Source organism: Siniperca chuatsi, linkage group LG23 (assembly GCF_020085105.1).
Source record: "Siniperca chuatsi isolate FFG_IHB_CAS linkage group LG23, ASM2008510v1, whole genome shotgun sequence".
Taxonomy (NCBI): domain Eukaryota; kingdom Metazoa; phylum Chordata; class Actinopteri; order Centrarchiformes; family Sinipercidae; genus Siniperca; species Siniperca chuatsi.
This window is the reverse complement of record NC_058064.1, coordinates 17,501,285-17,514,005: the sequence shown is the minus strand read 5'-3', so window position 1 is coordinate 17,514,005 and position 12,721 is coordinate 17,501,285. Positions and strand designations below refer to the sequence as shown.

The window sequence follows — 12,721 nt, the reverse complement described above, 5'->3', positions numbered from 1 at the left end:
ATTTTGTAAGTTAGTCTTTAATAATGGACCTTACTGCAGCACCACCTGTTTTTGCAAGGGCAAGTGACAGTATTTTCAATGATGGAAATTTCATTTTTGGAATGAAATTTCTCAATTGTTCTAGTCTACTCAAGCTACTGGGGCCGTGGGAAGTTGTTTGTGTACATACCAATGGAACCTGTTTAGTTTAGACATTTATTTGTGCAAAAATAATCTGTATATTTGCCACCAGTGAGGGAACAGAATGTATCTACCTTCAGCAGGAAAGCAGACAAATCTGTTATTTTAGACAAATACAGTCAGTTTCAACGAAAACAGTCTGGGAACTCCAGCAGGTGGAGTGTTCTAGGCGAGGTAAAAAGGTCAAAAAGTGAGTCAGAAAATCCAGAACTTTCACCAGTGTAAAGTCAATTAACCATTTAGTCACTGAGCTTTTTTAAGCCCTGCTGGTAGTTAATGACACGTTTAAGAAGGACTAGATCGACAGAGCTGAGACAGACAGCTGATGCTAATGAGGGATTATCAGTCTCTGTGGTTCCCTTTTCTGGATAGTGTGTTAGTGTGTGTGGGAGAACTCATACATTCACACAAACAAAAACTTACACACACTAGTTTCAAGACGTATTGTCTGTGTAGTTAAAAGCCTGATATAGCTTAAATTCCTCTGTGTCATAGAGATCCATTGTTGTGCTAAAACTATTTAAAACACATCAATGAGCCACAGTGTTGCGCTGGGTGACATGTTCCTGAACACACACTGTAGTTTATTTAGAGCCTTAAATAACCAAATGCGTTTTAATCTGTAGCTGAAAATAGTCCCCAACAAATACACTATTTCCTCCTGTTTGAGCGACGTTTGCTTAAAAATTACAGTGCCCCAGCTGTTTGGGGAAATACTGAGCTTTAAAAAAAAATTAAACTATTTATTTGTGACCTGCTGTTAACTATTCCAGGAAATTACTTGACAGGCATTTTGACTCATCAAACACAGGTGTAACTAATAACATTAATAATAGCTTATTGTGCTTGCTGGCTGACTTATATGGTCTACTGGAACACCTAAATGGAACAGAGTTGTCATTAGTGACACCCGTGCTTTTCCTGCAATGACAAGTCTATATGTCTGCTGTGAAAAATGTCTATTTAACTGCAGTTTTGAATGGTATATTTCTGCACTTGCTGCTTTGGCAACATTGTTTCTCATAACTTTCAAACCAATTTTCTGTAGAACTAAATTAAAAAAAAAAGACTAAGAGCACAAGACATCAAAAGAGACAAGGAGAAAAAGACAATCAGAGACATACAGAGAGAGACTTGGAGAAGTAGAGGGATGGAAAGAAACAGAGGGAGGGCGGCTGAGTGGGAGTGAGGCATGCTGGGCAGGAAGCCAGGGGTAAGATTAGTGAATGTCACTATGGCGACAGAGAACTCTCTCTCTCACACACACTCACTCTCACACACATACACACACACCCCGACACTTGAACCATTTGATTTCTTACCTGAGACAGTGAAATGTGCTGTAGGATCAAGTCTAGAGATTTTCTTTTCAAAACATGACTGAAGTGGTTATTTGTGTGTTGTGAATTCCTCACGTTACAGAAACTGTGCGGATTATATTGTGTAAAGTCAGTGTGTTGCTGTTATTACAAGACATTCTACAATCAATGTACCAAACACAGCTAATGTACAGTAAGTTGAATAGACCAGCCTATTTTTATTCATGACTACTCGACATAATATGATGGATTACAGTTCTTTTTACATTTTTTTTTGGTTTATTTGTAAACTGGAGCCATGTCTGTTCCTCAGTGACAGACAGTTCTCTGTCAAGACTTTTCAAATCATTTCTTAATCTTTCTTAGGAGCTATCAGTGCAAATAATGTGAGACATGTCTGAAGAGCTAAAAATGGATTTTATATACAGGATACTTTTTAAATATTTTACTACTGGAGAGCCAGCACAAGCACTTACAGAGGCTTACTACCATTCTTTGCCAGTTATTACAGAGGCAGCATTAAATGTATATTTGTGTATTTGTTCTCTCAAATAATAGTTATAAATGCCAGCTAAAGCTAGCATTTAGGTAATCCATTTCAGAAGCATTTTCTGTTATTTTTGTTGAAATTCCCTGTGGCTGCTGGCTTGCCTGCCTGTCTACCCACCGACCTGCCTACCTGCGTGCACTCTGCCTGTGCACTCATTGCGCATGAAAATGTGTTTTGGGGGAGTGGCTTTGGAAGGAGGTCTGAAGGGAGGCTGGGATTTTTTTTTTTGGTTGGATACTTTGAAAATCTAGCCGTCTCTTGCTAGTTCTCCAACATTACCTACCCTAGCTTTAAAGACAGCAGTAAGCCAGGAGCAGCTCTTGGACTCTGTCACGGCAGCACTAAACAACTGTGTGAAGCTTCCAAATAGTCATTCACCCAGAGATTTAGCAACTCTACAACCCAGAGCTGCTTTTGATTACATTTCTCAACTGGGTGATTATTATTCAACAATTCTGTCAAGAATCAGAATAGCAAGGAACCACATGAGAGCTCAAAACCTGATTCTGATATGGATTTCAATTATAAAACAGTGAAGCCTGTGTGTCTTTGGAATCATACTGGCATGTCTTTGGCTGTATCCAAAATCACTCCCTCTTTCACTACTCCCTATATAATAGATATTCAGAAGTTTGCTCAACAGTGAGCAGTAAATTGAGATTTCTGACACCTATGAATCATCATCATTTTGCATTATCAGTGACAGGTGTAGAGAGACACAACAGTAACTTTTGCATCTATAAAATGTGACTCATTGTGTGATTGTTAGTAGTATTTTAGTAGTAGTATTTTAGAGGGCACAATATAGAGCATTATTTCATAAGGCAGCATATTGCTGCCACCATGACAAAAAATTGCTGTTTCTCGTAACATGAAAAATGTCTTCTTTTCACTTTTATATATTTTTTTAATTTCAATATCTTGTTATATCACAAAACTTTCTTGTTATTTTATAAAATGAATATTTGTTATAGTGACAAGAAACTTTTCTTGTTTTAATATGATTGGTTTGTTGTATGTCATATGGTTTCTCACTGTAGCCTAGAGAAACCATATGACATGACTGATTAATCATATATCATGATTGATCTACGTGGCAGAATGTTTCTGCCACGTGTTTGTTTCTGTATTAGGCTACCGCTGTGGATTACTTTTGTATCGTTCTGTACAGAAATGTGTAATTGTGTGTTTTGGATTTAGTGTCAGATTAGACAACAGTGATTGGCAACGTTTGAGCTACATCTTGGTACCGCTCCATGCAGTGTTAGCTATCAGACTGCATATATTATCTGACAAGAACGGACATATCCTACCCTCACACCCTCCGCCACCTCCCGACAGTGCTCCAGCCAAGTTAATGTGACATTAGGAATGACGGTTGGGGACTTCGGGTTGAGCAATGTACAGCTAAAGTCACTAAACCCAGTGGCTCCACTATTAAGTATATTCCGATTAAAGCTGCTCTCAGTGTTTCAGAACCTACTAAAGAACACTATGACCTATTATTGTTATCTGCAGATCCTACCCAAAGATGGACCCGAAAATGTGAAAATACCATTGAAAAAGGAGGCCCCCAGAGAGTCATCCCCGCAGGCTTTACAAAACAAAGCAAGAAATACATGCCAGAATCGATTTTGTGAATTGAAAGGTTAAAAGCGATACGTAATCTGGAAACGGACTTTAAGTGGAAAATGAGAGCGAATAGGGCAGCTCCCTCTGCTGAAGCTACAGCTATACAAGAGTTCAAGGTAGCAGTAGTGGCTAACCCTGATGCTACGGCCCACCATGAAGCCGAAGTCAAGCATCACTTAACTCAACTTTTCAAACTCTCAGAAGTGTTTTGATTTGAAAAGTTGGTTTAAGAGACAGAACTTAATGATCGCAGGGGTCAAGGAGGGGAAAGAACACGGCCAAACCACTCAGGACTTTGTGGCTAACATGCTAATGGAGATGCTTGGGCTAAGGGAAAAACCGAGGATCGAGAGAGCTCACAGTGCACTGCAGACTTGTCCAGGGGATAATGAGGCACCATGGCATCTGATTCTCTGTGTCCTGTACATCACAACCATACCCGTTCCAGGGAGAACATGAGTTGTGAGCTGGTCCTGGGATGAGCTTCAGCCTGCCTCGACCTTAGAAAGGATAAGCGGGTATAGATGATGGATGAATGGATGATGCCACTTGTATGGTGTGTGTCAGTGTAGATAAATATCTTGGTCAGTGATCTTGCAACTACAGTATATCCTGAGGGTGAACGTTTGAACGTAGGTAAAAAGTAGGTATACTATAGGACAACCAGGGTTTGGACGAAAGGATAAAAAGACGGAGAGAGGGAGGAGGATGAACAGAGGGAGCGAGTGACAGAAATAAAGGTTGCGAGTGAGTTTCTGTCACGGGATGAGGGCTTTGTTGGACTTTCCTCAACGGAGGTTACAAGCCAAATATAACACCTGACCCATTTACTACTCCCCTTCTCTCTGATGGCTGTCCCCACCAACCACACACACACACACACACACACACTCTTCCACTGTGAAGGTCTTTTTGTCCTTCAATAAGTCGATCCCTCAGGTTCGTCAACCTCTGTGTGTGTGTGTGTGTGTGTGTGTGTGTGTGTAAGATAGAAAAACGCATGACAAGAAAAGCTCTTTAGTATCTTGCTTGAAATTAAAGCTTAGGTCCAAAATGCAGTTCTTAAAGCAATGCTTAATATACAGATTAAATAGGCAAGTGGTTGGACAAATATGGTTCATAAAAAAAAACCTTTGACATCTAGTTATTAACATGTATGAAACAGTCCTGTTGAGAGGCCGATTCATTTGATTCTCTCAGCTTGACTGAGGTACAATTATGGGTCATCAGCATACGAATATAAAGAGATGCTATAGGGGCAAATGTAAATAATGGACTGTTTTTGCAAAAAAAAAAAAATTTCGTGTGAGTAGACATTTCTGATGAGGGAAATTCCAGTTTAAATACTTTAGAGTGTTTATTTGATATCAGTAAAGACAGATAACTTTCTATGTGAAGGAAATGTGGCCTGTATGGAGGACACATTTATCCACACACTGCCCATATATGTTGACTACTGCATCTTTCACTTTGATATATTTATATCTATATATATTTCTATCTCTATCTTTCTATCTGTCTATCCTTATCTATTTCTATCTGAAAGATGCAGTAGTCAACATACATGGGCAGTGTGTGGATAAATGTGTCCTCCATACAGGCCACATTTCCGTCACTGATTTTTCAATACAACTGCATATTTTGCTGCATCTAATAATTCAAGTTTGGACTGTTAGACAAAACAAGCATTGTGAAGGGGTCACTTTGGGCTCTGGGAATTTGTGATGGCATTTCTCACTATTTTCAGAGTTTTTACAAACCAAACAATAAGCGATTTTAATGGAGAATATAATCAGCAGATGATTCCATAATGAAAATAATCATGGGCGCACGGCTGAGTCCTGCCGGGCCCTTTGCTGCATGTCATCCTCTCTCTCCCCCGCCTTTCCTGTCTCTCTCTCTACTACCACCATCAAATAAAAGCAGAAATACCAAAAAGCCCCAATAATAACTGCAAAATAGTTCAAAATGAGCTCCACATCAGCCAATACAATTGTGAAACTTTGCTTTTACATTAATGCCTGAGTAATAATAATCTAATGATATGATATATAATAGCGTAACAGTCACTTTTACTACTTTCAGTACATTTTCCTGATTATACTTTTACTTAACATTTTCGACTTGTAATAGTGTTTTACAGTGTGGTATTAGTACTTTTACATATAAATGAGCGTCTGTTACATGCAAGCCCTTGCCAAAAATGCTGATTAAGCATATCACCGGCAGATAAATCTCTCTGTATTTGGCAGTATACTTAGTTTTTAAATCTGATGTCTGTGGCAAAATTCCCGTGCTGGCGCACTGGTAATGATGCGTTTTACGCCGACCAGCAATGATTTGTTTGCTAGAGCTGACCCAGAGAAAAGAAAAAGGTCAATTGGAGAGAATGTTTATTAAGAATCGTTTGTTTATTCTGTTTGTGTTTGTATACTTTGTGTTAATATGCTTTGGCAAAGTCGTGCCAATAAAGCCACTTGAATTGAAACTGAACAGAGATGACGCAACTCATCTCTGCATGGCTCTGGTGCTACCATAGCAGCGGAGTAGGAAACAGGAACTAGACGTAAAACCTGAGAAGCGTCCAAGAAAAGTTTCTGATGCTCCAGATAAAAAAGAAACTCAGTGTTCAGAGGAAGAAAAAAAGAGAGGCTCTACCTAAATAATGGATTGTCTTGGAACTGTGGAAATTTCTCTTTTTTTTTTTTTTTTTTTTTACACGAGCCTGGGGCAAGCTCACTGTAGGCATACATCCTAAGCACGCATAAGCTCGACAGTGTTTGTGTAATTGCTCTCACTGCCAGAAGGGGGAGACAAAAGTTCCACACTCCAGCTTTAAGTAAAGGATCTGAATACTTCCTCCACTACTGGTAGTCCCGACTGGTGAGTGTGAGGCAGCAATGAATAGGACCCAAATGCAGACAGGCAAGGCAAAATAGAAGGCTTACAGGCAGGTACAGGTACCGGGTACAGGGTCAGGTTTTGGTTTGAAATCAAAGGCATGAGGTAAATGGCAACTTTGGTGGTCTGGCAGGGATTGAATGGAACTGGGCCGGTATATAAACTGAGAGGCAGATGAGGGAATGAGATGCGGATGAGGAAGTGGGCAGGGAAGGCCAGGCGACTGCAGAGCAGATGATGGAAGTGGGAGCAGGTGTGTAGATGGGGCAGTCTGGTGATGGGGAAAGTAGGGAAAGTCTGAGGGCATCTGGTGGATGGATAGAAAATGAGTATGAAGGGGAATGGGGAATGTGGCTGGAGAGGAGGGACAAGAGACAGACTGGCCGTCAAATCTGAAGGTTAGGCAGACATCAGTGAGAGAATTTAAGAGTTTGTGTTTGCATTTTACACATTTTCCATTCAGTTTCTCTATTTTTTGTAAAACAGAGGAAACAACATTTCTGCAGCTCAGATGCAGGAGAATCACTGCACCAGGATGTGGAAAGACTATGACATTACTGTACAATTGTAGTTTTATGCCTGTGATGGATTAAACCAACTGGTAAATAAAGCCACAATATATAACTTCACTTAACCAGTTAAGGGCCTCACTTAGTATAAACATCTCTTTTACAGCAGGATCATGGCCAAGATAGCAGTTACAAAACATAGAAGACTTATAATGAATTTGAGATAATGTGAAGAGAATAATCAAGGATCACAGAACACATCCAATCAAAAGGATAATGTAAGATTGATAAAACAAGAGGAATACCATAACAAGGAACATATAAACAGATAAGCAGTAGATTAAAATTTAAAAAAAATAGATACATAAAATGAATATAAAACAGATACAGTAACAGTGATAATGACAATAGTTCCCTATATTCAAACCAATAGTCAATGTGTGTCCCCCAAACACATGCTGTCACATATTTTATATCTCAGGTACATACTATATATTTACTATTATTTAAAATGTGCTATTTACAGGTTAAACAAAGTGTTAAAGTAAAATGTAGCATGTTAGATTAACTTGAGGTTGTTTTTTTTTCATCTGTGTGAGTAGTGAGGGTGACCTGCAGGTTGCACTGTGTCGGTGTATTCTCTAGATGGTGCTGTTGTCTTGCTAATTAGCATATTGAAGGTCTTCCAACATACAGACTCTCTGTACATTGTTTGAGTGTGTGTGTCTGTGTGTGAAATTCCTGCCTGCCTTTGCCTGTGCCTGCCCATGTAAGTGTGGGTGGGTGAAGGGGGTCACATACCTGAGGATGGAGGGTGGGTGGGTGGCTGGGTGAAGGGGGTCACATACCTGAGGATGGAGATGCAGCATTTGTCTTTGCAGAGATCAAACCATATTTAACCACAGACAGGCCAGCGAAGTGTGGGGTTTCTTTTGTGTCTTTATTATGCAATCAAACAGAATAGATTTGAGAGCAAATCTTTACACACTTCAATCAAAAAATAGATTTCAGAGCAAAGACACAAAAGAAACCCCATAGTGAAGGGTCTTTTCTTCTTGACACAAGTAGGTCAGCTTCTCCCACTGGTTTTAAGGGAACCCTGCCATACATACAAATTTGAGTGGTTATGAGAGTGGAGCCAGCAGGTTAGAGGGCATTAGGGAAATCTGAAGTGCTATTTTCATCCTCCCTGATTTCTACCCCCTTTTTAGCACTAAACCTTCCTGAACTGTCATAATTGCAGCTTTCAGAGTGTTTGTTGACTTTGTCTTGTGTGGATCTTTATTTAAACTGTCGTGTTTATGGCTCTTATTGGATGTTCGGCTTACGAACCTTGTGCAGTGATGAGCTGAATGTTGATAGAATTAGGTTTTAGGCTTACCCTGACAAAGCCAGTCTTTATTTCATGAAGGAGTACAAAATAACAATACAGTCTTCCCTTTCGTCGCTACTCCACCAACATGGTGGAGATACTTCCACTGACCATAGTTACATCTACCACAGGCTTCTGTTTGTGGCAGTGGTGATTGCTGATAATTCTCTTTGAGCTTGCCCTCCTCGTCAGAGGTCAGCTAGTCAACCACAGGCAAGGAGCTGTTAGGGATTCAGTCCCTTGTGGTGGTGATTACCCTCAACAGGCTTGACGATGGTCCCTGATTATGTTTTGGAGCAATTTGTGTTCTAACATTGACTTAATACAAATCTTTAAGTAAGTTTTAAGTAGTTTGACATTTTGGGAAATGTTTGTGTTAGACTAAACCACAACTTGCAATTTTACCTTTCGACAGAGCCCGGCTAGCTGTTTCCCCCCTCTTCTAGTCTTTATGCTAGGCAAAGCTAACTGACTCCTGGCTGTACAGTAGCTTCTATTTCTTTAAGTAGAGAGCAGCAAATTTGTTAAATGTGCCGCACAAAGTTGTCCAGATATATAAGGTGGTCTCAGAGTTCTCACAGTCCAGGCAGTCACAGCAGTTAAAGTAAATCAATTACTAATTTAATTTTACTAATTTAATTTACTACTCTACATATTTTCACAAAAAATGCCTCTACTAATCCACTTCTCCTTATGTACAGTATTGATATTTTTTCATTTCAATACTAAAACAACACTTTAAATACATTTTCCATGTTGGTGCCATGGAAAATGGATAAAGCACATCAACTGGGGGTTGTCTGGGTATTTTAGGGTCCATGGAATGAAAACATTTGTCCCAAGCTGGTCTCTAAATGTAGGATGCAGATTGTAAAACGGCTAATGTGCTCCTTTATATCTCTCTGTTGAGATGTAGTAACACTTCCTGTGGAGGCGGTGAAATACAGATGCTGCTTCAACTGTCCATTCAGCTTTTACAAACCATTTGAAGGGACGAAAGGGAACTGGGACAATGCTTTTCACATCGTGACACAGACTTGTTTTTTAATCAATGCAATGTGAAACACTTATTCTCTTTTGTGACGTCTCAGTGCATCACAGATTTCCCAACAAAAGTTGATGAAGCATTGGCCATTGTATGAGTGACTACCAACTTTTCCTCTTTTCCTCCCCTGTTCCCACCGTCCTTCCTGTCAGGCTGCCATAGACAAGTTGACCTGGAAAGACCGTCTTCCTGGCTACTTCATCAACGTTTCTTCTATCCTCTTTATGGTTAGTACATAAAAATCAGGTTAATGCTTTGCTTAGAATTATACATTTTCTCAGTATGTATGAAAGCACTTTAAATAAAAAAATATGTAAAACATGTATACGACACAGCTAATGTACATAAATGAGTATATGAGTGATCTATGTGTTTTTAGAAATATTAGTTCCAGCCTGCACACTGAGTATCAGAAAAATATGGTTGAGTAAAGACAAATTTATTTTCTTCTTCTTCTTTATTTTTTCCTTCTTGCTTCCAGTTTGGCTTGACGTTTTCAGCAGTGTTCGGCGTCATCGTCTACCGCATCACAGTGTCGGCCCTGATGGCGATGAGCCCCGACCCGGAGACCAAGTCCAATGTTCGGGTGACGGTGACGGCCACTGCAGTCATCATCAACTTAGTGGTTATTCTGATCCTTGATGAAATCTATGGCGCTGTGGCACTGTGGCTGACTGAGCTAGGTACAGAAATACATACAGTCATTCACTCTTACAGTACGGTGGCTTCGGGAACCTAATACAATGCAACTTTTGAAAACATGAACAAACTGAGAAAACACAAAAAAATGGAGCAAATAACAATGTCAGAACAAGCGTTACTAGCTAGCCTCAATAATTTCAGAGGCATGCTATCTGAATTATTAAAGGTATAGTTGGACATTTTTGGAAGAACACTTTTTCACTTTCTTGCCGAGGGTTAGATGAGAAGATTGATACCACTCTAACGTCTCTACATTAAAAATGAAGCTAGTGCCAGGAGATAGTTAGCTTAGCCTCAGCAACTCAATGAACAATTACATTTTTACATGTAATAATTCTGCATCTGCGAGTGAGAGACACGAAGAGTCGTTCTGCCTCTTGGTGGACGATTTGATGAAACTTTGATGTTTTCATGCTCCAGTCATCCCATCACTCATCCCGGGAGGTTTCTACCACATTTACATTCATATTCATATTATATTCATAATGGGAAGCAGAAATGTGAGAGAGAGAGGGAAAGTGTGTGTGTGTGTGTGTGTGTGTGTGTGTGTGTGTGAGCGAGAGAGAGAGAGAGAGAGAGCGAGAGACAGGACATGTGAAAAGTGCCAGTATTTTAACCTACTTCCAGCACAGTGATTTGTTATAACTCCAATTTCCAGAGTCAGACTGACAGAATCACCATCAGTTTTGTCAGAAAAGACACAGAGGTCTCATGTCATCACCATGGACTGGATCTAACACCCATTTATAAAATACTATGTTAGCCAATCCTAAATATACTGTACATACAGTATGTTCCATTTCATTTGTCATTTCACATTCTCTGTTTTTCTCTCAAGCCTCCTTGCTGTCCTCCGACCTCACAAAACAACACCTTGTCAAGTCTTTCTGACAGTTTCACTTGACCTGTTTTTCAGAGATTCCTAAAACAGAAACCAACTTTGAGGAACGTCTCATCCTGAAAGCCTTCTTGCTCAAGTTTATGAACGCATACGCACCCATCTTTTATGTTGCTTTCTTCAAGGGAAGGTAAGTCCCGCTTTTGTGTGTGTGTGTGTAGGAGTGTGTGTGCATCACTGTCCTGTGAAAACCATGTATCTCCAAAATGTCCAAAAGCCTTTTTTCAGCTTTGCGACAATAAATTTTTCAGCTAATCCAATGGGTTTATTTAGCTTAATAAGGAGAATCTTCTCAAACCATAAAGGAACATTTAATCCTTCAGTTTATGTAGAAAAAGTCAAAATCTCCAAAGCTGGAGATACATGGTTTACACAGGACAGCGACAGGGTGCCCTTGCACCTTGCATTAACATGCCATGCATTTCACCTGGATTACACCTGATACCTTAACACAACTGTTTACATCCATTTTAGCAAAAGATACACTACAGGGTGAATCCAGGTAAAATCTCTGTCCTCATTGTGTGTTTTCGCAGGTTTGCTGGTCGACCTGGAAATTACGTGTATGTCTTTAATGATTATCGGATGGAAGAGGTTTGTTATCCAACTTTGTATCTGTGTTTCTTTTCATTTGGCTGAATAAGTAAAACATAAAGTGATGATGAATAAGTGTACAAATGAAGTGTGTTTCCCCCCCTCAGTGTGCGCCAGGAGGCTGTCTCATTGAGTTGTGCATTCAGCTCAGCATCATCATGCTGGGGAAGCAGCTAATCCAGAACAACATCTTTGAGATCGGCATCCCGTAAGTAGACTACGTTCCTTTTTCTGTATGTGCTCACTTTGTATGAAGTTTGGAATTTTCTTTAGAGACATAGAATGCAGAAGAGCAAATAACAAAGTGGTCAAAGGTGGGATATTTTGTCCAATGTCCGAAGAGCCAGTGACTTGCCTCATTCTCTGCCACCTAACACACGGAACATGCTTTCTCTCACTTACAAGATTCTCTCTCCCCTTTCTTGTTCTAATAACATTCCTCCCATATCTGTACAGTGGTACTTAAAATCCCAAAGGTCAGAGGTCATCTCTTTTTATCACAACTGTCACACAACAGAGGTGCCTTTTGACTGCAGGCTGCACTGTTACTGTTGCTGTAAGCAGAGCTTGACCTCCTGACCCACAGGGTGAGTCTCAAACACTGTGGTTTATCCAGGACGTCCTGAGGGATCAGTGAGCAACGGCACATACCATACCATCTACATACCATCTACTCATCTCACATTCATCCACTTAAAAGCTTTCCCACCTGGGAGCCGACCAGTAAAACCACAGTCTTATGCTGTGGGCCAGTGTGCAGTTTCATGGGGAATCTCTGGAGCCGCTGAGTGAAGGAAGTGCTTTATTATAATAATAATAATAATAATAATAATAATAATAATAATAATAATAATAATAATAATAATAATAATATATTTATATATCACCGTTCTTAAGAATGTTACAAAGTGCTTTACAAAAAGAAATAAATCCATGCAAGGCAGATAAAATGAGAAAAAGGCCAAAGGACATTCGCACAGGAAGGGGAAGTAAAAACAATAAAATGAATAAGATAAAAT

The 12,721-nt window shown here is 39.8% G+C and overlaps 1 protein-coding gene across 7 annotated transcripts in view; it reads left to right on the top strand.

The window, feature by feature from the left end:
- Nucleotides 1-12,721, top strand: part of ano2b (anoctamin 2b) — a 66,138-nt gene that overhangs the window by 26,916 nt on the left and 26,501 nt on the right. For all 7 annotated transcript variants that reach the window (XM_044186532.1, XM_044186533.1, XM_044186531.1 and 4 more), the window contains 5 exons: nt 9,661-9,735; nt 9,990-10,191; nt 11,127-11,238; nt 11,645-11,702; nt 11,810-11,910. In XM_044186532.1, the coding sequence (XP_044042467.1) occupies nt 9,661-9,735; nt 9,990-10,191; nt 11,127-11,238; nt 11,645-11,702; nt 11,810-11,910 (548 nt within the window). The remainder of the gene's footprint in view (nt 1-9,660; nt 9,736-9,989; nt 10,192-11,126; nt 11,239-11,644; nt 11,703-11,809; nt 11,911-12,721) is intronic.